The sequence below is a fragment of the Eleutherodactylus coqui genome, chromosome 7 (genome assembly GCF_035609145.1).
Source record: "Eleutherodactylus coqui strain aEleCoq1 chromosome 7, aEleCoq1.hap1, whole genome shotgun sequence".
In the NCBI taxonomy this organism is placed as follows: domain Eukaryota; kingdom Metazoa; phylum Chordata; class Amphibia; order Anura; family Eleutherodactylidae; genus Eleutherodactylus; species Eleutherodactylus coqui.
In genome coordinates, this window is record NC_089843.1 from 155293087 (window position 1) to 155319371 (window position 26285).

The 26285-nt window shown below is 43.3% G+C and overlaps 1 protein-coding gene across 3 annotated transcripts in view; it reads left to right on the plus strand.

Moving 5' to 3' along the window:
- The window catches only part of LARP7 (La ribonucleoprotein 7, transcriptional regulator), a 35692-nt gene that overhangs the window by 8387 nt on the left and 1020 nt on the right, over nucleotides 1–26285 (plus strand). For all 3 annotated transcript variants that reach the window (XM_066573850.1, XM_066573849.1, XM_066573851.1), the window contains exons 2-12: nucleotides 690–897; nucleotides 4317–4417; nucleotides 4512–4595; nucleotides 6618–6782; nucleotides 8130–8238; nucleotides 10032–10403; nucleotides 11614–11752; nucleotides 20868–21016; nucleotides 22780–22880; nucleotides 24438–24597; nucleotides 24997–25088. In XM_066573850.1, the coding sequence (XP_066429947.1) occupies nucleotides 690–897; nucleotides 4317–4417; nucleotides 4512–4595; nucleotides 6618–6782; nucleotides 8130–8238; nucleotides 10032–10403; nucleotides 11614–11752; nucleotides 20868–21016; nucleotides 22780–22880; nucleotides 24438–24597; nucleotides 24997–25088 (1680 nt within the window). The remainder of the gene's footprint in view (nucleotides 1–689; nucleotides 898–4316; nucleotides 4418–4511; nucleotides 4596–6617; nucleotides 6783–8129; nucleotides 8239–10031; nucleotides 10404–11613; nucleotides 11753–20867; nucleotides 21017–22779; nucleotides 22881–24437; nucleotides 24598–24996; nucleotides 25089–26285) is intronic.

Consider the following 26285-nt stretch of genomic DNA (forward strand, 5'->3'; position numbering starts at 1 on the left):
AAGAAGAAAAAAAGAAACACAGCAGCACTCCAAGGATTCAGCCACACCGCTGGTGCAAGGCACTATGCAATAGCCCAGTTAGGGTCCCGACTCCCTGGGTCCACTGTTGATCAGCAATGTAGAAAGGAGGAACCAGGCAGCATTCATTGAAGTCTTCTTTATTAAATAGCCATGAGGAAGCAAGCAGCCACGTATCGACCCTGTGCTCGGGTCTTTATCAAGCTTGATAAAGACCCGAGCACAGGGTCGATACGTGGCTGCTTGCTTCCTCATGGCTATTTAATAAAGAAGACTTCAATGAATGCTGCCTGGTTCCTCCTTTCTACAATCCCGGGGTCCGGTCGGCAGCTGCGGGGCGTCTGGTTGTCAGGGAGACACAGCTGGTAGCGTCTCGGGAGCGCGCACGTCGGGCTACAGCAAGCGACGGGAAAAGAGCCGGCGGCCATCTTGGGGAAACTTTTTATAAGTTGCTGAAACGCTGGAACTGTAAGTACAAACCAGATAGAAAAGTCATTTACAGGGGGGCTTAGTAATGTATGCTTAATTAGGGGGACTGGGCAAAAAAAAAAATTTCACTGCTTCCTCGAGACAACCCCTTTAAAACTCTAAGACATAGTTAGCATTTACATTCAGTATCATTTGTTCTATTTCTAAAGTTATGTTGCAATTCATTCCATTTGTCTTTGCAGATGACTGAGATGGAGATGGATACACCCAGGAATGAACTGAAGGAAGATGAGAGCACTGAGACCAGGAAGGATCGCGAGAAAAAGAAGCGTTACCGCGTTAAACAGCTACTGGCCGACATCGCAAAACAGGTGGACTTCTGGTTCGGTGACGTCAACCTCCACAAAGATCGTTTCTTAAGGGAACAAATTGAGAAATCAAGAGATGGCTGTAAGTTCTTCCATCGCACTAATGATCTTTGTTCCTTCGGGAACTTAGAATGAGGTATTAAACCCCTTGTCCCAAGACATTGTCCACCTTATCACCTGTCTAATCATTGGAATGGTGGTTCTTCTTTTCACATATGTAATTTAAGAGGTTTGATTAAAAATGGAGAAAAATGTCCATGGGACTCACAGACATAGCAAAATACCGCAGGTGTTCGGTGAGGACGAATGGGGGGCTGGATACCCCATTTTAATCAGTGGGGCCACCACTGTAGATCAGTGCTAAGTGTCGATTTTGGAACAGTCCCTTTGGGCCCTTTTAGATGGGACAATTTATCATTTCAACGGAGGAATGATGTCATCGATAACTCGTGTATTCTGTTCATATGGGCAGATACATCCTTGGTGCGTTCAAACGAGAAGCTGTTCAGTCATTCACAATTGCTGTAATAGTGAATAAGAGCGACTGAACAAGCGCTGTTTAACCCCTTAGTGACGGCCCCATAGTGTTTTTTTATGTCCTGCTGTTGCTGGACGTGTATGGAGTGAAATAGCGCCGCTATCTCCCTCCATACAGCCCGGGCGTCAGCTGTTTATTACAGCTGACACCCGCACGTAATAGCTGCAATTGGCTGTGGAGCCGATCGCGGCTATTAACCCTTAAAGTGCCGCTGTCAATTCTGACAGCGGCATTTAAATCCCCTGACCGATGTTCGGGTCCGTGGTGAGATCAGGGGAGTTGTGCAGGTGTCATGGCAGCCGGGGGCCTTCTGAAAGGTCCCATGGCTGTCTTGGCAGGCAGCCCATCAAGCCCTCCGCTTGGGGTGGCTTGGTAGGCTGCTTGTCAGAATGCAGTATGATGTAATGCTATGGCATTACATCATACTACAGGAGCGATCAAAGCATCACGGGTTGTGGTCCCCCAGGAGGACTAAAAGAAAGTGTAAAGATAAGAAAAATAAAGTCTTACTAATTATTTTAAAAAAAAGTAATAAAAGTAAAAAAAAAACTTTTGCCATATTTGCAATAAAAAATCAAAATAAACCAAAAATACATATTTGGTATCACTGCATCCGTAAAAGTCCGATCAAAGTATTGCATTATTTACCACGCACGGTGAATGTCGTTCAGAAAAAAAAAAAAAAGAACGCCAGGAATGCACTTTTTGGGTCACACCATCTCCTAGAAAAAAATGTAATAAAAAGCGATCAAAAAGTCAATTGTACGCAAAAATTGCACCTACGGAAACAGAATGTACCACACAAAATGAGCCCTCACTCAACTATGTCGGCGGAAAAATAAAGTTATTGTGTGCAGAAAATTGACGCAGAAAATTTTAAAAATTTAATATCTTAAAAAAAATGCAAGTAGTACTGCAAAAAAAAAAAACTATACAAGTTTGCTATCATAGTAATCGTACTGACCCATAGAATAAAGTTATCAGGTCATTTTTGTTGCAGTTTATGTGCTGTAGAAAAAGGACGCACCAAAAGATGGTGGAATGTCATTTTTTTTTTTCCCTTTTCTCTCCACTTAGAATTTTTTAATAGTTTTTTAGTACATTATATGGTACAAAAAATAGCATTAAAAAATACAACTCGTCCCGCAAAAACAAGCCCTCATACAGCGACATCGATGGATAAATAAAGGAGTTATGATTTTTTTTAAAAGAGAGCAGGAAAAAAATGAAAATGGAAAAAAGCTGCGTCACTAAGGGGTTAAAGCGAATGAGCCAGCGATGGCTTTTATGCTTGTACAAAATGAACAACAAGCAAAAAGCGACTAATTATCCTTTTGTCATTCAGTCGTTGGCTCACGTTTAGACTGAAGGATTATCGTTCATTTTCGCTCATTTGAACGATTTTTTTTGAAGAATAATTCCGTCTAACCCCCCCAGAAACCCCTTGGAATACAATAACAGAGTCATTGTGATGCTTATCTGCTTCTAATAAGAAGTCTCAATCTATTTGTCCAATGTATCCTACTGCGGAATGAAGCAAAAATGAATTACTGAATTGGAAGAAAGTGCAACAGATGTATCCATTTAGTAAAATTATACATTAATGGGTTCAATTTGTGATTTGAAGGAGTCTACCTGTGCTATCATGTAGTATCTGACACACAGGAACACTTCTGCACAGCGTCTTGGTACCATTCGCCTCTAGTAAGCGCTGACCTCTTCTGCGCAACAACACTGTTTATGACAGGGGTCTCCAACTCCAGTCCTCGGGGACCACCAACAGGTCATGTTTTCAGGTTATCCTATGGTAAGAACCCCTGTGGCAATGTCTGAGGCACCAACAATAATTACATCACCTGTGTAATACTGAGGAGATCCTGAAAACATGACCTGTTGGCGGTCCCTGAGGACTGAAGTTGAGGAACACTGGTTTACAGGATATTCCTCATACGTTAGGTTGTGTTACATGGAATTGAGTTGTCATTATCTTGGATTTGGGGGGGGGATTATTGTGAATAAACCTCTCTCTGCATGGGGGCTTCAAGTCTAATGGGAGTTATGCTTTGTTCTTTAGCTCTTTGTGGTTGTTTCTCCTTATCTCATACCTATGTAAATCCCTCTGACCTATTGAAATACTGACAGCAGCTCATTTTCTTTGTAAGCCCATATACAAAGCTTGTTGGGAAATCCACATATGGAATACGAATGGGTTTGGAATCTCTTTTATGGGGCATCTCAGTAGGGAGGAAGGTTTTCATGCTAACTCTTTGTCACTTTTGTGTTGGGACAATGAGGGTGTATAGAACTGATTCATGACATTGTGCCCTGGTCAAATGTAAGTCATCGGGGTCAGAAGACAGCGTCCCTCACCTGGGGTACAGTCCTTAGCGTCCACTTTTTATTCAGTGAGAACATATTATTGGTGGGAATTGATGAACTTTATTTATTTGTTTTGTTGTTTATACTTTTCGTAAGCTTTTTGGAAAGGATGAGATTTTATGGTGCATATTGATGTTACTCCAGAAACGAGGGGATATATATGGAAAATATTAGTTTTAGGAGGTGTACCGTACAGTAGATGAGAGAGGCAGAGAAGAGTGAGATTCTTGGGCATTTTTTTTTCCTAAATCCACTGGATCTCCAAAAAATTTAAGGAAAGTGTGAGGCCTTGATGAATTCTCTCTTTTGTTTTTTTTAAAATTCAGTCCCTGCACAAGGTATGTCAGAACTAACAGCGGCATTTAAAGGGTTAACAGCCGCGATCAGAGTTCTCTCTGATCGTGGCTTTTTGACGGCTGTCGAGAGACAACTAACAACCGCCATGTATAGAGCCGATTCAGTTCCCATACACAGCATATGTAGCGGATGGCTAACTGCATGGAGTATCTGCTGTTAGGACGTATATAGCCATATGTGTGATATATGTAGTGCTTAAATGACACTTCAGATGTGCTCTGTTCTAGATATCGACATATCCCTTCTGGCTTCATTTAATAAAATGAAAAAACTGACCACAGACCCCAAGCTCATAGCCAGAGCCCTGAAGGATTCTTCTGTGGTGGAGGTGAGCGTCTCTCATCCAATCCCTACTTCTCCCTTCATTTGACCTTTCATTCGGGAGCTTATCGTTTTTTTTTGTTTGTTTGTTTGTTTGTAAGATAAATTTGGACAGTACAAAACTTCGAAGGCGACTTCCCCTTTGCGAGAAACCAGAAGATGTTGATGCACGTACTGTATATGCGGTAAGTGAAGGTGGGCAGTTTGTGTACAGCGCTACCGAATGTGTTGGGGCTATACAAGCAACAGGATATATTGTTTACCTTGCAATATTTTGGATTCTGCCTGCTAATACAAAACATCTTGCGACATAGAAAAGTGTATTGGAGACGCTCATTTCTATGCAATATTTAACAGTAAGCCACATTGGTCTGCTGATCCAAATGCTTGACTTCGGCACCCTTATTCCAGTTCATGGATTCCAAAATACAACATTATCTTCATCTGGTCAGTAAATAGCATTTACCGCGGTTTAGCTTGATGGTTTTCAGCTGCTCCGACTGACCGTGAGTCAAACGGCTTAAATAGCAACCACAAATGAGAAAAGCCGGCTCCTTAAAACATTTCTTTTATTCCAAAAATTCCATAAAATTAAAAATGGTAGATACTATGTAACACCCATGTCTACGCCAGACACATTTCGAAAGACACTTCTTTCTTGATCATAGCTGTATCACTATAGCTACTTGTGTATCTCTTGTGTACACAGGGCTGTGATCAAGAAAGAAGTGACAGGCCGTAGACATGGTGTTACATGGGACTTTCCATTTTTAATCTTATGGCTTTTATGGAATAAAAGAAGTGTTCTTTTTTTAAGAGATGGCTTTTTTCCCTTTGTTGTTCCAGTTCACCTTATCTTAAAGGGGTCGTCCAGGGTTAAATAAACATGGCTGCTTTCTTCCAAGCACAGTGCCATACTCTTACCCATTGGGTTGTATGTGAAATTACAGCTCCGCTCCATTGAAGCGAATGGGAGCTGAGCTGCAATACCGGACATAACCCACAGACAAGGGTGGTTCTGTGTTTGGAAGAAAGCAGACATGTTTTTCTAACCCCAGGCAACCCCTTTAAGTAAATTCTAAGATCCCCTGCTACACTAAACAAAAACTACGACAGGACGAAGAATGATGATTCTATTATTATTAAAATGTCGATTAAAAAGTTTGATATCTTCTTGTTAAACGATTTCCGTGGCTGTACCTTATTACTGTGTTTACACATTGGGATTTTCTGTGCAGTCTATCCAACAACGTCCAATGACTGTGAAATGTTACTTCTAGATCCAGCACTACAGTCTGTGATCTGATCACTGATTGCTACAAGTATAGCACATAAGCTAAATTGAGGATGTTCACATACAATCAGCCTTAGTCAGCCAATATCTCTGCAGCTATACTAGTGTAGCTGATGAATGGCCCAAACCATCGCACAGTTCAGCAGACATGTCTAGGCCCATTTATATCCAACGATTCTCACTCAAAAATCGCTCAAAGCCGTCTTTTGAGCGAGAATCGTTGGGTCTAGCTGCACTGACATCATGCAGTTTTCGTTAACGAGTCGTTCATCGTTGTCTTTCAGCTTTATCAGCAGTTCACAGCTGATACTATTGTTTCAGCTGGTATCCCGCTTGGAGAACACAGCCCGAATATGAAGAAGACAGCGCTGCAGCTGTGTTCTGCATACCCCGCTCAGAGCTTAGTTGGATACCAGCTGTGCCTTCTGTGAACACAACAGGAGTATGCAGAAGACAGCGCTCCAGCTGTCTTCTATATTCCCCGCTAGGAGCCCTCAGCTGGATAGCAGCTGAGCGCTCTGAGAAGACAACAGCTGTATGCAGAAGATAGCGGTCCCACTTGTCTTCTGCATACAGCGGGAGCCTTCATTTACACACTTATGCAAAGTGAACCCTCAAAACCGTCACTCAGACTGCTGATTAAGCGAATTTTGAGCGATCATCTTGCCGTGTAAATGCACACAACGATTATCACTCAAAGGATGTCTTTTAAGTGACTTTTGAGCGATAATCGTTGTCTAAATGGGCCATTAGTGAATTTAAGTCTAAATGGGCCTTCAGCCTACCCTATAATATTTGCATACCATCAGGAGATGAACAAATTAACATCTACTGCCGCCAATGTCTTTCTAATGTGTATGGACCCGGCTCGGTGCTACTTTTCGTTCAGTTTAAATATGTTTTCTGTTCTCAGGAGCTGCTTCCTAAAAACGTCTCGCACAGCTGGATAGAGCGGGTGTTCGGTAAATGTGGCTCCGTGGTCTACATAAGCATCCCTCGGTATAAAACCACTGGAGACACAAAAGGGTTTGCATTCATTGAGTTTGAGACTCAAGAACAAGCCGCCAAAGCAATTGAGGTGAGCCATTATTTCATTTATTTAGTTTTTGTTTTGTTTTCTTAGCTACAATAGTTCTGCTTTTTCATCATAATTGCAGCATACACAGTGATTTACATGAATGGGTCATATGATAAGGATCAGCAACAGTGGATATAAACCATCTACAAATGGGCAGATGCCAATCAGGACTATCGGCCCTTTTACAATGAACGATTCTCGTTCAAAAAAATCACTGGATCGTGCAAATTTGAACAATAATCATTCAGTGTAAACAAAGGCAACGATTGAACGACGAACGAGAAATCGACTGCTTCTCTTTACTTTTATGGAGGCATAAAAATAATCATAGGCATGCTGTTGGGTTTGAACAGCGATTGTTTCGTTGCTCACATTTACTGGCACAGTGTTTGTGAATGACCGAACGATATACAAGCAAACAATTGATCTACCTGTATAAACAGGCTGAACGAGCGAACTCTGTCATCGTTTGCTCATGCGAATGACAAATCGTTCCATGTTAAAGGAGCCTAAGGCTAACTTCCCACAGGCGATTGCGATATTGCGCTCTGATTCACGGCCTGATATCAAGCACGCCAACATGCGATTTCCCCACAAATCAAAACCGCATCACATTACTTCGGGGAAGTAGCTAACAGCCGCGGCGGAGATTCGTGGAGTGTCACCCATTGTTGACCATTGCATCACACTCACATGGTGTGATGCTGCCGCCATCCCCATTAAGAACAAAATAGGACGTGGCACGTTTTGTTTTTTTCCCCGCATCCAGGTGTGATGCAGGGGAAATAATGCTCATGTGTATGACCCAGTGCACCATCTTAAATACAGGCACATTCCACCGCTCATTAAATGGTTTATAAGCAGCATAACATGCCGTGATGAGATACTATTATAACACAAGTAGAAACTACATGTATTTTTTGCACTATTATTTTTAAGGTAGGGGCTACACACACATACTTTTGTCATTTGACAACTTCTATGTCAACACTGCGATGGCTTAGGTCAAATGCAGACGGCTAGGTCGGATTCCGACTGTATGATCCTCGCAGCATGATGCGACCCTGTGCCTCTGCAGTGACCCCCGGCTTGTCTGTCCGGCATCTTCTCTCTGCTCTACGGATGTGCCGGCTAGTGCCCAGCCATCGGGTCGGTGATGACATGGATAGTGCAAGGCTTGCACTAGAATAGGACATGCTGCAATTTCCAACCTGCAAGGCCCTTCTTTCAAATCTCGGACAGCCCCTTTAATAAAATCCCGGCATAGAAATCTTGCCATCTTGGTACAGGAGTAGTGATGCAACAATGTGATCTTGAATTATTTTTTTTCCCTTCCACATGATTTAGCTTTTAAACAATCCACCTGAGGAAGCCCCAAGGAAAGCGGGCATTTTTCCAAAAACGGTGAAAAGCAAACCAATTCCAGAGCTAAAAAATCCAGAGACACATGAATCAGGTATGACTTAACGTAAGATTGCTGGGATTAGTCTGGTTGTGCACATCAGTATCTATTAGTTCCTTCACTGTGTGCAGTCAAGCAGAGGGAGAACACTTGTAGTATAACCATAATCTATCAACCAGAAGTTATCTCTTCAGTGTGTGGCTAACTCCTTTAACCCCTTGAGGACATGTCCAAATTTGAAGAGGGGGTGGCTGTCTCTTATGTTTATGGCATACACACTGTGGCAAAAGTGACGTGATAACTATTGTCCAAAAAAAACCGCAGTTTTTGCTTTCTGTTTTTTTTTTTTTCTGACAGCATTTACCATGCAGTATAAGTAATGCGTTGTTTTAATTAGACCTTTACGGATACAGCAAAATCACATGTGGTGTTTTTTTATAAATAGGAGAAAAGGGGGTTCTAAATTTTCGAATATTTTTTTTAATAATTATTTTTAAAAAAAAATGTATTTGTTTTCCGTCCCCTTAAGGGGACTTGTGATCATTTTGATTCGTTATACAATATACTGCAAAACTTCAGTATTGCAGTATATTGTACTTCTGCTGGCATTGTATTAAGCCATGCTACAGGCAGATCCTAATGGGCAGAAATACTTGGCAGATCTTCACAAGGGTCAGGACTGCCATGACAACTGAACAGTATCTCACAGTGTACCATTTGATACATTTAAATGGCCATCGGGACATCTAAATGCCACTGTTAGAATTGATGGTGGCATTTTAGTGGTTAACAACTGTGATTATCTCCTATCGCGGCTGTAGGTGGTTTCTTGTCAGCCGTCGCAGACGACATCCGCCATGCATGGAGCAAGCTCGGCTTCTTAGTCCAGTCTATCCAAACTCTGTGAACATCTGATGCACATGCACCAGGGGGTTAAAGATGCACTTGGGCTTTTTTGTGTACATATTGCAGCATCAGCTGTTAGTAAAGAATAACGTAGAGCCACTTGAGTATAGCAGTTATAGGTAATGGGCCTTTTATGGGTTGGCTGCCATCTTGGTCACTTATAAACCCTTTAATATGATTGTCCCAGTGCAACCTACGTTTCTCATTTAAGCCTTTGATCACTGGGACCCCAGGGATCACAAGAATAGCGCAAACATTCCACCTCATGAATGGAGCTGCAGTGCACATGCATGCACCGCTTCAATCATTTCTATGGGACGAAGGGAGATAGTAATGCATTTGGCTATCTAAGACAGTGGATGGAGTGATGGTCACATATATGCAAGACTATTTCATTTACTAGGGGGATTCTGATTGTGCCGTTATTGTGATCTCTGTGGGTCCCATCTGTCATAACTCCAGCGATTACATATCTATCCACTATCATGTACAGGTGATAAATGTTTATTAGAAGGGTATTCCCAGCTTAGACATTTACGGCATATTCTGAAAGTATGCCATAAATCTGCTTGGTGTGGGTTCTAGACCAGCAGGCTCCATCCCTCCGGATGTGTCTGCCGCCTCATGCAGGACAAGAAAGAATTAGAAAGGTGTTCGGTTACCTTTTTGTTTTCCTTCTGTCAGGGATGGGGCTGCTTGAACAATCTTATAAGACTATGCTTACACTTACGTTCGAAGCCTCTATCAGCAGCTCTTGTCAGGTTTGACCCCAAGAATAGCCATGCATGAAAAACAACATAAGCGAGATGATCCCATTATAAGTCAGCGGGGTCTGTTGAGAAGCATTGGTATTAACCATGTAACGGATTTGACACCGCTGCTTTGCTTATGTTCTGAATTTTTATGTTGTGTTTTGTTTTTTGTTTTTGTTTTTTTTTAAGAGGAAAAGAAAAAGAAGAAGAAGAAAAAGTCGAAGAGCAAAAAGGAAAGTGATGAAACGGCAGAGGATGAAAGTAATTACCGGAGCACCATGGAGTTATCCACAAAAGAAGCAACAAAATCTAAAAGGCACCGCAGTGTTTCTGATAGCTCCGTGACGGACACATCCGAATCTAACAAACAGGCCTCGAAGAAGGAAACGAGAAAACGGGACCGAGGAGAGAGCTCCGACCAGTCTGAGGAAGGCAGACCCTCGAAAAGGAAGTTCAGCGGTTCAGAGGAGCACGACTCTTCCAAATACAGGAAAACGCAAGCTAAAGACGATCTACAGTCAAAATCAAAGGCGGCCTCTTCAGAGCTGACAGAGTGCAGAGGTGATATTCATATTCTGTGCCTTTTTGAACTACAAAGTATAATTCAAAGTGTTAATTTATTTTTGGCCCCCATATGAATACATTGACATTAATGGATTCTTATGTGCTTTCCGTTCACACCAAACAATTTCTCATGTGAACGATGTTTGAGTTGGCTCAGGCAGCCTGTTTATACAGGGGATACATCGTTGGCTCGTTCAAACAAGAAATCCTTCAGTCATTCTCATTATTAGTGAATGAGAGTGAATGAACAATCGCTATTCAAACTGAAAGAGAAGTGAACGAGCCAGCGAGGACTTTTAGTCCTGCATAAAATGAACGTTGAACTAAAAGTCAAGAATTTATCGTTTGGTCGTTGGCTGCATTGAATCAGAACGATGATCGTTCCCTTTCGCTCTTTCGATCAATGATTATTCTGTCTAAAAGGGTCTGTGGACCACGTACAAGTCCAGTAATTTGGTTACCCCTGTGGTGTAAAAGGCCAGGGGTGTTTGATATAGTCTGCGAGATGTCCCTTGCAAAGGTAACTTTAAGGCCGGGCTCACACAACCATTAGCGTAAAACACTGCGTGGGCCACACAGCATTTTACAGCTGTGGAGCTGGCGGTGACCCGGCATACTGCCATGCATGGCAACGAAATTATACTACGCATGACGGCGTATCTCGCACACGCTGTCATGGATGCAGTACATCTGTTGTTTTTAGTTTTTTTTTTAATACATCTCTTGCTCTGTCGTTTTGCATGGGCGCACGTATACACACGCCCATAAAGAACAATGCGTTCTTTTTTGTGTTTGCATATTTCGCAATTCTGACACGCTAATGTGAGCGGAACTGCGTAAGGCAATATAATTAATTGGCTGCAAATTACCGCGTATCGGACAGGCATACAGCGCCTTCATAGTACACGGTAATCATACTCTCATGTGAACCCAGCCTAACAGGGAGATGTGCTGCTGATGAAAGCAACCTGTATGAAGACAAACAATTGTATTAACAATTCGCCGTCCCCATACAATCAATCATCTGCCACATGTGAATGGTAGTAATGAGCGCCGATCAACATGCTGTATTGTTGATCAGAGCTAGTTAAACTGGTATAGGATTGTCTTGTGTAAAAGACCCCAGAAAATGCTTTCTACTTCTGACAATCTGTCATTGCTGGGACAAGGGAAAGAAAATAACTTCGGATTTTACTCACTTCTCCAGAGATTTCGACTGAAGAGGAAAAAGACACAAGTGACAAGAAGGATACATCTTCTAGCAAAGTGAAGAGAAAACGAAAGAAGAAGCACAGGGAGAGACATAGAGTTGGAGAAGAGGTCATCCCCCTGCGAGTCTTATCCAAGTATGTTGTGGGGCTTTTGGTTATCTTTTTTTTTTTTTTTTTAATACATACTGATGTGTAGTTAAAGTGATAAGGGGACGCCAGTCAGCCCTTGTGACACTTATCACTGGAGAACAATAGACTAAAAAGGGTTTGTTATCCAGCTTAATAAATCTCACTGTATCTCCTCACTAGAGTCCTCAGAAAACGTTTGGTCTGTGCCTATAGAGATGAGATTAGCAGTAGATCAGGTGATTAAAAAAATCCACAAGTTAGAAAGGTAAGACCCCTTTACATGGGACGATTATTGTTCAGAATCATTAAATTCTTGCGCTACCACAGGAGTTTGAACAATAATCGTTCCGTGTAAACGCATGCAGCGACTGAATGTGAATGCAGAAACTGAACAACGAGCCGTTCAGTGTAAACGGCAGTCTGTCACTTCTGAACGACTGCTTACTGTGAATGGAGGCAGGCAGGGGGGGAGAACACTCCCCTGCCTGCTTCTTCTCCATGCCAGCAGCTCTTTGAATGATGAGCAAGCATCACTTGGACAAGCTGCTGGGCATCATTTGCCCAACAGCTCATCCTATGTAAATGGACCATTACTGACTTTGAAACAACCTAAGGCCCATTTACACGAGCAGATAATCGTTCAAAAATCGCTCAAACGACAGTTTGAGTGACAGCTTTGAGCGATTATTTTGCATAAAAAATAATTGGTATTCAAGTAGCTTCTCAGCTACTTAAATGCCAATTATGTATGTTAATGAAGCCTTCACTGAATGCAGGCTAATAACTGTGCTCAGATCCTTTGTTTTCCATGGGGAAACAATGCTATCAACATTGTGGAGAACGACTGATAAAACTGATTGCTAAAATCAAGTGAGCTTGATTTTAAAGATCAGCAAAAGGTTCCCGACATGCAGGTGCCCCGCGCCCATTTACACACACCGATTATCGCTAAAACGATCGCCGATGAGCGAAGTTTTAGCGATAATTGTCCAGTGTAAATGGGCCTGTATATTGGCCAATGTGATAAGTAGCAATTCGCATTTACACTGCTCAGTACTGCTGTACACCATCTTCCATGATGTCTTTTATTATTAGGATTTGCTACATAGAGATAGAAGACATTTTGCTCTCCTTTGTGTTCAGTATATGGGAGAAAGCATAACTGCAATCTTCACCGGACAACTGTAAATTACAAGTACAGCCTGTGAAGCGGAAAATTGGCTATAAATGCAGGATACAAGTCATATAATGACCAGATATACCTCATGTACACACACAGCAGTGTATTCTGAAAAGTCAGGTACACTTTAATAATTTAAAGTGCATTAGGAGAATCATAATTTTATGTATATGGTACAGAAGACTGAAAGTGTTGGTCTAGCAATAATGAAAAACGGGCTGCATAGACGGTGCAGATAAACATCCAAAGATGTACTTTATTCCTCCATGACATGACATGGAGGAATAAAGTACACCTTTGGAAGCTTCTCTGCACCATCTATGCTGCCCGTTTTTCATTATTTCTGGTATTTAATTGGATCGACAATTCGGGTTCCCTTTTGGGCTCTGCATTAGATTCACCTCACTGAATACAGGAACAGTTTTGTGCTGCCGATTGAGTGAGAATGTTGGTCTGTCTTCAGGAGCTATGTAGGTATTTAAAGGAGTTGTCTCACTTTTACTATTGATGACCTATCCTTAGGGATAGGTCATCAATAACAGATTGGTGGGGATCTGCTACTCAAGATCAGTCAATCAGCCGATTCTTAGCGCTGCTGTTACTACAAGCATCGCAGGAAGAGAAAGCGCTGATCAAGGTGCAGCGGCCCCGGTTGGTACTGCAGACACAGCTCCCATTAAAAACTAACACTGAAGTATACAGATAATAGTATTTTTATGTAGACCATTAAATATTGCAGTTGTGTGATTGTTAGAGGTTCTCCAGTGCTTAAATAGTACATTTCTCGTAACTGGTAAGTAATAATTCTTTTATTATTTTCTTACATTTTTCCCCTTTAAGTTTTAGAACAGCTCAGAAAACCCTCAAAAACTGTGAGATAATTTAACACATTGTCCATTTCACAGTATTCTTTTGTTTAATCTCCATGTAATAACCTTGCAGAGGAACGCCACAAGCAGTCACCATTGCTAACGTGCAATCCTTGGTCTTGCAACACAGAAATGCACATTGGCAATGGTAGCTCCTTAGGGCAGTGGTGGTGATCTTATTCCCAACTTGATGCTCCAGGAAAACAGAGCTAACAAAACAAGAAGCACTTACTAAACCTTTTTACCACAGCACATGCTTCCTGCTTTGCAGACATGATTTCCATTTGTCGCTTTCGTCTTTTACATTCTCCTTTGGAAATGACAGGATTCACCGAGACTATAACATTGAAGCACTTACCCTTAGCTCAATAGACAGAAAGCACTCAATGTTAAGGTATCGGAGGTCCTCGATAAAAGTTTACTAAACTCCTCTGTGGGAAGGAAGGAAAACAATATCCAAGTACGATATTACACATTACATGTAAGCAAGCCTGTAGGATTTAAAATTGCTGTTTTTTTCTCTCTTCAATCGAGCCGGCATAATGACAGGAGAGCGATCTTGTAACGATCATCGGTGCGCTGCGTGACGGTAGAAGCCTCTTTCACTTAAACATTGAAGCACTTACTGCATAGAGCTTAGAAGAAAACTTCAGTGTTTAAGTGCAAGGAGATTCTTTACAGGTTCACAACCTTCCGAAGTTCCATCTTGTGACCTATAGATGGAGAGTAATGTCAATACAACAATGTAGAAATTCATCCAACAGTTCATGTTTACATAAAAATAAAATGTAACACCCTAAGATCTAACCTTAGTCAGAAATTAAACTTCAAAAATCATTGACTGCTTAGGCAAGATAATAATAATCTAATAATAATAATAAGTGTGGCTAGTGTAATGCAATGTACTAAGGGCAAAACTAAACCACAACTTGCTTGCATCTTGTATAATGTGGACAAAATGTTCCAAACAGTACTAAACCACTGACTAGCTCTTGTAATGTAAGAAAAATGTAAAAAAAAAAGGAAAAAACTTTTTTTGTTGTGCCTTTTTTAAAAAGAAAAAGTAAAAAAATGTAAATCCCACATATTTTGTATTGTCGTATCCGTAACGACTCGGAACAACAAATTGAACACAGTTTTTATCCTGCATGGAAAAAGTGTAAAAAATTGAGGCAAAATGCTTATTTTTTTCCATTTTGCCTCCCAAAAAACGCAATAAAAGTGATTAAAAAAATCTGTATGTTCCCTAAAATGGTACCCATAAAAACTACATCTCGCCTGCAAAAAATAAGCCCTCTCAGAGCTTCGTCCATGGAAAAATAAAAAAGTTATAGGACTTTAAATGCAGCGATTTTAGAAAAAAATATACCATATTTTTCACTTAATAAGATGCATCAGATGATAAGACGCACCCCTGTTTTAGAGGGGGAAAATAGGGAAAAAATATTTTGAACTCACCCAGGGACAGTGCAGGGGATAGTGCCGGGCGACGGAGCAGAAGGAGCAGCGGAGGTCTGAAACAGCGGAGCTCCGTGTCACAGCGGCGCTTGTTCAGCAGGAGGAAGGGGAGCAACTGCAGTTCCCGCCGGCACTCAGCACCAATCAGTGGCACATATGGGTGGCACTGGGGAGGAGAGAAAACTGGTAACTGATCGCACATTTGTTCACACGATCGCGAGTTTGTTTGCACAACTACGATTTATTAAGTCCGATTGTGCAAACAAATGGAGATGCAACAAATTTCGACACATTCGCTTTACAAGACGCAGCAACTCTTCCCCCCCACCCCCCCCTCTTAAAATGAAAAATACGATCATTTCCCCAAAAAAGGGTTTTTATTGCGGAAAAGTGGAAAAACCTAAAAAATAAAAAAAAGAATTTTGGTACTGTTGTTGTACCGACCCGCAGAGAAAATGTATTGTCATTCATGCTGCATGATTAACGTTGTCAAAAAAACAAACAAACCCCAAAATAATTGCAGAACTGATGTGGTTTCCCTCCCTGCTGTCATAAAAAAATTAATAAAAGTTTTACAATATAGTCTTATGTACCCAAAAATGGCACCAGTAAAAACTAGTTTGCCAAGCCAAGAACAAGCCCTCATACGGCCGCGTTGACGGAAAAATCGGCCCAAAATTGTTGCGTCCTTTGCCCAAAATATGCCATGTCCTTAAGGGGTTAAGTGGACTAATAATAAGGAGCTGTCTGCTGCAGAGCAATGAAAATGAGCCATAGGTGTCTTTAAATACTTTGATAGACCCTGTTCAAAACCTGCTTTCTTACTGCAGGATATAATAGCAAGTTATTGTAGCATTGTTATTAGCGCACTACGATAGAAAACGATTTATGAGCTGGGAACGGGGCCACGGAATCCCCATACATGCAAGACTTATTAGTTTAGAAAGGGTTACTCACCTCGGAAGCGTGTAACGTGACCTGCGCTCCTGCAGGATTACTGGAGACCCTGCTCTCATTTATACCATCCTCAGGATGAGTCTAATCCTAAGGGAAGCCCTCCTTGACCTTTGTTATTGAAATGGGAGTGCTGTGTGCACAATGGACAGTTTTGGGTGGGCACCTCCACCTTTGTGTCTCATGTAACCTGATTGAGCAGAGGAAATGTCTTCCTATTTAACTCTCATGCCTGAGGAGCATCAGTGGATATTCTTCCCAGTACATTTCATGTGCTAAGACCCCCTATCAGGCCTATTTAGTTTCCCTGTGCATAAAATGCGCTGACCCCAATCAGGAGAGACCACTGTGTTGCAATCTGGCCAGGTTGTGGCCGTATGCTAATCCTCTTCACAGCTCCACATTCCATGGGATGAGTGAAAACTTCATTTACCTTTGTGAAGCCTAGAAGTAAGTTTTATTGTCATTGTTCAAACTGACTAAACTCCAGTGACTCGTGGCATACGCTACGCAAATATCAGACTTCATCCTCACGCAGGAACACGCTTGATATCGCACCGCCAAAGCTTCATTCACACACGGGCAGTGGCTGATTGAACCAAATATTCTGCAGAACTATCAAAATGGATAGTTGATCCTCAACCGAATATATTATATCAGTGATCTCCATGTTGATCTTCTACTTGGCTTAAAGGGAACTTCACATCACCTTTTGAGACCTGTAAACTAGGTTATGGGGCTCAAAGGTGAAGGAACGGGAAGTCCGGGGAGCGATGTTTCATACTCACTGGGTACTCTGGTCTTGTGCTGTGTCCCTGAGCGCACATAGCATGACTTTTTTTCAGCTGCCGGTGTACACGTGTTTTCCCATTGAGATGAACGGGAAAGCACACGAATAGCGCTGGCTGAAAAGAGTCACGCTGTGTGTACAAACTTCATGGGAATACAGCGCAGGATCGGGGCTCCAATGAGTATGCAACACTGCTCCTTGCACTCCCTGTTTCTTCACCTTTGAGCCCTGTAACATAGTTTACAGGGCTTAAAGGTGATGACAGGTTCCCTTTAAAAGGGGAATTCCCATCTTGTAAAGTGATAGCATATCCAGGCAATATGCAATCATTGTGTGTTCAGTGAGAGTCCGACCTCTGGGACCCCCACCGATCCTGAGAATGATGGGGTCGCTATAGTTCCCTGCACAAACTGCAGTCGGGCTCCACTGAGCAGGACAAAACAGTGGAAGTGATTGTAGCGCTACACCGGTGCTCCAGGCTGTTTAATATAACCTCTCGGCATCGGGATATGGACAGCTTCCAATCATTACAAGTTCTGAGGTTTCGCTCTTTAGAAGAGTATTGCCATCTTGTACATTTATGCACACAATTTTCCCTAAATGTCTAATAGATGTAGATCCCACTTCTGCGACCAGAATCTATTCCCTGGTTCATCACTGCAATCACCTCTGTGACCACTGGTGCCAGGGGTTACAAAAACAGTCGAACCGGCTAGTCTGCACTGTTTCCATAACTCCCATGGAAGTGAAGGGCGGCTCTGAAAAAGGCATACCACCAGCTATGCTATTTATGCCACAGCATTCTGCACTATGCAGTTTCTGTAACTCCCATCTACTTCTATAGGAGTTCTAGAAATGGCGTAGAACGGCCAGTTCAGAGTTCAGTAGTTTACATAATACTGACCACCAGTAGCCTCTGCTATTGGACTGGTGTGTCATCTCAGCCATGTGAATACCTCTTGAACATAATCCCAATGGTTCCCTTTTTAAAACAAAATTGTATACTGGTATTTGCTTTTTAAAGGGTTTTTTAGGGCAACAACTATCTATGATTTATCCTCAGGGTAGGTCATCAATAGTTAATCGCCAGGATCCCCAGTGATTGCCCGGCTCACTGTCAGTACAGCAGGCTGGATGTGCGTCATATGGGAGAGGAGAGGAAGTGTCTTAGCCGGCTTTACTCACATTGAAATCAATAGGAGTTAAAGCGGCTATTACACTCCCGCCTCTTACATAGGCTACAGGCGCAGAAGTGTAGTAGCCACTTTAGTTCCCATTGATTTCAATAGGAGTGAAGCCAGCTGAGCCACTTCAGGTTCCATGTATTATGACACACTTCGGCCCACTGCACTGACTGCCGGGGCTCTCGTGCAATTTACTAGTCGTGACCTATTCTGAGAATAGGTCATTGATTCGTTTTTGCCCGGAAAACCCCTTTAAGGGCTTTGTGTCTAGATACCGGTCAATAGATGCCCTAAAACCTTTGCCATAGTTTCCCAATAAAGGCTATTCCCATGTTATAAAGTAATTGCATATCCCTAGAATATATCCAGAAGATGAAGGGTCCACTTGGGAATTCCTTGCACCATGGCTGGCTGGGGCTCAGCTATGGAGTGAAAAACAGTGAAGCGAACGCGGTGCTACACCAACCCTGGGACCCCACCAATGATCAAGTGAAGGGGTCACGGAGGTCGGACCAATCATAAAGTGATAGCATATCCTGGTGATTTGTCATCAGTTTATAAGATAGGATTAACTCTTTAACGTTCATGCCCGTCTCTGCCAGGTATGAGTGGTGGTATAGTATGTGCAATTGTTGGGACATAATTAATAGTTCTGTGGCTGCAAAACGAGCCAAAATCACTCCTCGACCTCCGTATGAAGTGCTTTTTTTGCTGATATTCTGTGTTTGGTCTTCGCCAAAACGTGGCACTGGGCATTATGGCCAAACCTCTCACTTTTGTCTCACCTGCTCAATTGACATTGTTACAGAAGTCTACTGGTTTGTTCAGATGCAACTTTGCAAACTTTTACCGTGCCGCCATGCTCTTTTTAGAAAGAAGAGGCTTTCTCCTGTCAACCCTTCCAAACCAGCCACACGTGTTCAGTCTTCTTCTTACTGTACCCTCTTGAACTTCAACATTTAACATGCTAACTCAGGCCTGTAGAGTCTGGCATGGAGCTCTTGGGGTTTTTTTGCAGTTTCTCTGAGCATTGGGGTGAATTTGCTGGGGCGTGCACTCCTGGGAAGATTGGCAACAGTCTTGAAAGTGTTTCTCTTGTGACTAATCTTTCTCACTATAGAATGATGGCCCCCAAATTGTTTGGGAAGGGCCCTATCGCCCTCCTTGGATTAATGGGCAGCAGCATATGCTTCTCTAAGATCATTGCCGATGTCTTTCCTCCTTGGTGTTTTCTTCACACATCTGAATGCTCCAGACCAAAACCTTTGTAGAGACCCTCATACTTGCTGACGCCCAATTAATTAAGAATTTTTTTTGCTTAGCAGCAGTTCTTATTAAATAATGTTACGGTGTAATGTGTCATGTGATGTCCAACAGAGGTTGTAAATTTTAGGACATTTTAAGGACCAGGTGTTTTTATAAATTATTTCCTGATCTGTAAAACCGTAGATTACAAGGAGGGTGGACTTAGTTTTTCTCATGACTGTTCCAGTAGTTTTGAATGTGTATACTATGTGGAATTATGCAAATTCTTTCCACGCACACTGAAAAATCGCACCCATTGTTTTTCAGCCGGGTGGAGAAGCCTTCTAAAGGGCCATTTACACCGGATGATTATTGTGCGCTATTCGCTTGCAGTTCGTTGGTCGTTCGCTTTCAACCAGCATGAAAATCCTCGCTGAGTGTAAACCTTTCCCGCTCAGCGCATTATGTAGAAGGGGAAGCGCTGAGCAAGAAGCCGGTGATAACCCAGCGACGATCTGCCTGTCCAAACACTCTGCACGGACGCTAACGTCCTAGCGGTGACTTCGGCGCTCGTGCAGTCGTTTAGCCAACTGCTGTCCCATCTAAGGCCGCCTGCAGACGGGCGGAAATTCCGCGGCGGGATTTCCACCGCTGGAAGCCTGCCTAGGATTGTGTTAACAAACACAATCCTATGCAGACGGCCGCAGTTTGGCCGCGCAAAATCTCGCGTGGCAAACAAACCGCGCCATGTCCTATTTCTGTGCGGGGCTTGCAGAGCCCCGCACAGAAACTTCACTCACCGCCCGCCGGCTCCGCTATGCGCCGGCTGCCCGGCAGCCGGCACATGAAAGAGCCGGGGCTGCGGGAGGGGTGAGTGCCCGCACTGCTCTCTGCAGGCACTCGGGTTGGGTCCTGCTGCGAGAATTCTTGCAGCCGGATCCAACCCCGCCGTCTGCAGGCGGCCTAAATGGGACATATAAGAGATATTTAGGTATTTCCATGCGTCCTACAGACCTGCCACATTGTCTTCTCAGCAGGTCTGGACTAGTGTTGTGTAAATATCATTGTGTAGGAGAACTTGTATCTCTACTTGCTGTCATAGAATAGACACAATGCTGTTTACATTGGGGGGTCTGTACAGGCCTAGTGCTGCTCACAGCTGAGGGTTTGTAGGAATGTATCAGGATTGCTAGCTACAGTCTGGAGTCCAAGGCTGCAGAGATACTCGTATATGCAATGTTGTATGCTTAGCCCATAGAGGACGCTGGGAGCCTCACGGGTTTCATCTTCTTCCATTAACAGCAGTAGAAATCCTGGAAATGACAATAAATTGATGCACAAAGTAGTTCTCTCTATTTATCAAGTAGTAACATCTCAGCGAGGCCGCAGATTGACGTATTCCATTGTTTTGCAACATTATAACCTCCCGCTCTCACTCCAGGCAAAAATGGTTGGAGCTCAAGGCTGAATATCTGACCCTGCAGAGAGCCAGCATGTCTTCCCTAAAAAAGTCAATAAATAGAAGAAATTGTGATTCGATGGAAGAAATGGAAACAGAACAAAGAAAACAGAACTTCAACACGAAAGATGGTAAATGATATATTTAATTTAGGCTTCATGCACACAGGCACGCTGGGATTTCGCGTGGGTAATCCCGCACGGAATCCTCCTGTGCCTGCGACCCTGCGTACCTGCAGAAGTCCTCTTTCTGTATGCGGATGTGCCATCAGTGCAGTACAGATTTCTCTGCGCCGTCGCCTAGGCGAGGAAGCGGATCCACGACACTTCCGCAGTGCTCATTGCAGAAGTGCCGCAGCAGGAATGGCTTCCATTGACTTCAATGGAACCCGTCGCTGCGTATTCCGCTCTAAAATAGAGCATGCTGCCATTTTATTTTGGCACGTAGTGGCCGCAAATGAAATCCGCTGGTGTGCGTGGAGAGAGGAATCTCCACACAGACCAATGGGCATAATGAGCAGCGGATCACCCGCACCTGCTGACAAGCGCAGAATCCGCTGCTCAATTTGCATGAGGCCTCAAAGATTGCTTTATTGATACACAATGTGGTGAAATTGTTGTGTTTAAGCAAAGTTTATCCAGTTGTAAATCATCTACTCCGCCGCTGCTTCTGTTTGAGATTTTTATTGCTTAGTGTTTGCTTTTCAAACTAAACAAGTTAAGATACCTTCATGTGGTCGGAGTGTCAGTGAGGGCTGTCAGTGAGGGCTGTCAGTGAGGGCTGTCAGTGAGGGCTGTCAGTGAGGGCTGTCAGTGAGGGCTGTCAGTGAGGGCTGTCAGTGAGGGCTGTCAGTGAGGGCGGTCAGTGAGGGCGGTCAGTGAGGGCGGTCAGTGAGGGCGGTCAGTGAGGGCGGTCAGTGAGGGCGGTCAGTGAGGGCGGTCAGTGAGGGCGGTCAGTGAGGGCGGTCAGTGAGGGCTGTCAGTGAGGGCTGTCAGTGAGGGCTGTCAGTGAGGGCTGTCAGTGAGGGCTGTCAGTGAGGGCGGTCAGTGAGGGCGGTCAGTGAGGGCGGTCAGTGAGGGCGGTCAGTGAGGGCGGTCAGTGAGGGCGGTCAGTGAGGGCGGTCAGTGAGGGCGGTCAGTGAGGGCGGTCAGGAGCGTTGGTGCCTGACAACCCTACCAGTGGCTATCGCTACTCTGCTTTTCACAGGAGCGATGGTTATTGAAGTGAATAGAGGCTTAGTGGGCCGGGGATCATTCCAGCCGTCCGCCTCCATTCACTGTAAATGAGCGCCTCCTGTTTACACGGACCGTCAGTCACTTGGTTTTTGGTTCTGCTATAAACAAGTGGCTTCTGACAAGTGAGCGGTTTGTCACTCAGTGCCCTGGTGACAGCTGCTTGTACACATGGCGACTATTCCCCGAATGGCCTTGTGTGAAGGCACCTTAAGGGTCTGTACATCTAGTTTGTACTTTACATTCAGAGAACATATCTACAGACTCATGAACCACATGAACCACACACATGGCAAGGTGTGTTCTATAAATTGGCATACCTTTTTTTACACTGTATAGGAAAGAACAGTTTGCATGGTGTATGTATTTATGTGTGCGTATGTATATGTGTGTGTGTGTGTGTGTGTGTGTGTGTATATATGTATGCGTGTGTGTGTGTGTGTGTGTGTGTGTGTGTGTGTGTGTGTGTGTGTGTGTGTATGTATGTGTGTGTATATATATATATATATATATATATATATATATATATATATATGTATGTATGTATGTATGTATGTATGTATGTATGTATGTATGTATGTATGTATGTGTGTGTGTGTATTTATTAATTAATAAAGTTTTTGTTTTTCCTCATGTTGCTGGTTTTTGTGTTGTTTCTATAGTGAATGTTGTGAAGACCGAGACACTTGGACCCCAATATATCAGTGGGGTTATTGTAAAGCTCACCAGTTTGGAACCCTTTCCAAATCGCCAGCATGTTAAGGTAATTCCTTTTTTCAGTTTTTGTTCTTTAAAATTCATATGTTTTTATATGTGTAGTAAAACGCAAACATATATAAATTCACTTGGGTTATTGTCCAACATAATCTTTGGAATCGTAGTTGAGGATTTCCAACCACGATTTGTGCCAACAGCTGTAACATTAATCTACAAGCATAGAAATGACGATATCCTAAAGTGTTGGCCGTTACATATATTTCAGTAGAAAACTGGATCTCCTTTTAATATAAATGCCATGCAAATACCCCCCCCCCCCCCCCCTTCAACCCCTCAGGCCCTGTAGGTTTGGCAGTGCAAATAGTTTAAGAAATCAAAGTGTTGCGGGATAAAAGAATACCATTTATTTCTACACCCCATTGTAGGGGTTGTCTTCTGCGCCAATGCCTTACTATTATTGATGATGATGATGATGTTCTGAGGGGTGTACATATGAAAAAGGGTTTACATTCACAACATAGGAGCTAACAGTAACACGCTACCATAAAGTACAATAAACCTAAACTGAATGAGTGACACATTGTCCTGCATCAGCCTGCAAGGGGAAGGAGATGGGGACCTTACAGTAGATGGGGTATAAGCTGTTCATGTGGCAGTGTAGTTGCAGCAGGGTTATGGTAGGTTGTAGGCTTTTATGAAGAGGTGGGTTTTCAGACTGATTGGAGGTTTCTAAAGTGGGTAAGAATTTCATTCTTTGGGGTAGTTTTGTTTTGGGGTATGAGGGATGCACGGAAGATTGAGGTTGACAATGCTAACCTGCAAATCAGTTGCTTGATTGGGGTGCCTGCAACTGTAAGATGGGTTTCACATGGGACAGAATTCCCCTGGGATTTCCGTACAGACCCTCCGCAGGGAAATTCCACCGCATTTACAGTAGCAGCAAAGTGGACAAGATTTTGAAAATCTCTTTCACAAGCTGAGGAAATAATCCGCACAAAACCCATGCGGAAATTGATTTGTGGCATGGAAATTCAATTCCGCAGTATGTCAATTTCCGTCTCCCCTCGGAATACTCCCTCTCAATGAGGGGGTGAATTCCGCACAGCAATTCGCGATAAAACTGCACCAAATGGTATTTGTCCTATGTGGACCCGGCTGAACAGTTCTTAGGGAAATGCAATCGTATGGCCCTTTTACACAGGGGACAAGTGTTGGGCAAACGATGCCCGACACTCAGCCCGGTGTATGCTTGCTCCCGTGCTGATACACAGGAGCAAGAATCGCTGACAGCAGGGCGGCTGGAGGAGATTTCTCTCCCAGTTCTCCACTCGCCCCTCTCCATTCACTGTAAGCAGCTCCGCCTCCATGCAGACAGTGCTGTGAGTGTAACAGCGCAGGAGTGAGCATCAGTGGGATGAGCTTTGAGCATCTTTTGCCCGACAGCTCGTCCCGTGTAAAAGGACCATGAGTTTACGCTGTCTAAATATTAAACCATATTAGTAAATCTGTACCATTGTAAATAGGAAATGGTATTTTCCTAATCGCTTCATATGTGCTTTGCCTGCTGTGAATAAGAACTAATGTATAGCTTGTTCCCCTATAGGATGCTTTGTCCGGAGTGTCTGAAGTGGCATATGTTGATATGCTGGAAGGGGATATAGAGTGCCACGTCCGTTTAAAAACCCCTGAAAATGCCCAAGCGATCTTCAATTCCTGGCCTGAAGTACAGAGAAAGCATAACTGGAAAATGCAGATCCTGTCTGGTGAGTACTGGGATGCTTGGCATTAGCTGCGTTTTATAGCCCCCTTTATGTCTAGTTTCAATAACCAAACTAGCTGCCCAGTATAATATGGGACGACTGTCTTACATTATGTCATTTAGTGGCTATGGAGTCCGAGGATTGTTCAAGCGGAACTTAGATGGTGATCCCATCCTCCACACAGTTATCACTGGGCGTATATTGATATATCTGTATTTTAAGGGTTTTTTCAGGACTTACATATTGCTGTCCTATGTTTAGGATAGGTCTTCAGTATCACATTGGTCCAGAGCCGACTCCTGCACACCTGCCAATCAGCTATTAAATGCTGTACCTGTTTTTGTAATTTTTGGGGAATTCTTTGACTGTGTAGTTGCTAACTAGTTTTTTTTCCCCCCCTAGGAGATAGCGAGCAAAGATATTGGCAGAAGATCTTGGTGGACAGGCAAGCAAAACTAAACAGGCCTCGTGAAAAGATACGTGGTACTAAAAAGGTATCGTTCTTGATCGGTCCTTTTGTGGCTAATTTGTGATTCTGCATATTGAATGTATTCAAAGAATGATCTATTTTGGACAGAAGGAGATGGAGGAACTAGAATGGGGTACTTCAATTAGGATCCCATTTTATCAACCACAGTGGAGAGCTGCTGCAAACAGTATCATTCCCCTCTCTGTCCGCTTTCGCACAGCCAAGAAAATAGTGCAAGATTTGTTTGTTGCGAGGCGCGCGAATATGAACCCCAATCTTTTGAATGGGGTTATACACATGAGCGATGTTGTACTGCATAGCACCACAATGCGATGCGGGAAACAAATTACGGCATGTTCTATCTTGTTGCGTGCTCTTGCATCACACCGCCCATTGTTTTCCATGGGGCCGGCGGCAGAATCGCACCACGTGCTGTGGGTGCATGCGATGCGAGAACTTCCATTTAAAACAATGGGATTAACTCTGTGTTTGCCCGCCGTGGCTGACAGCGGCATCGGAGATCTTTGCATCCCTGAATGGATGGGAGGCGGTTTTGACATAAAAACACCTGACATCTGTGGGGATTTCACATGAATGGTGAGTGCAATATGGGGGTGGGATTCATGGCCCAATATTGCGTTCGCCTGTGTGAAATTAGCCTTATAACAGCTGATTCCTGGAGAATGGGGGAAAGCCGGCACTGCACAGGGTGCAAATAAAAGCTAGCTTTACTCAGTCAGACACTACAAAGCGTGTGCATGAATATCTGTTGTCACACATGGAGTAAAGCTCTATTATTATATGCATCCTGTGTAATGCCAGATTTTTGTCCGTTCTCCGTCTTTGATGTTCCCTGTGTGTCCGGACACACACATGGCAGGCCATGCACAATCAAGGTGAAGGTGTTCTGAAGCAGGTGTGGTGCGTCCATGTGCTCTGTGTTGGCTTAGCTGATTCCTGGAGTCTTATGGCCCTTTTACACGGATCGACGGTCGTTTAAACAACTGCACATGCGCTGACATCATTGCTAAGGTCTTCAGCGCTCGTGCAGAGCGTTTAGACTAAAAGACATCACTAGCTTCTCACTTAGCGCTTCACTTTCTATGTTTTCAATGGTTTTTGTTTTTAAATACAGAATGCTTTTGTTCCGTTATCTTTCAAAAAAAAATTTATGGAACAAATTGCGCTTCAGACTGCGCTATTTCTTCCATTAAAAAAAGAC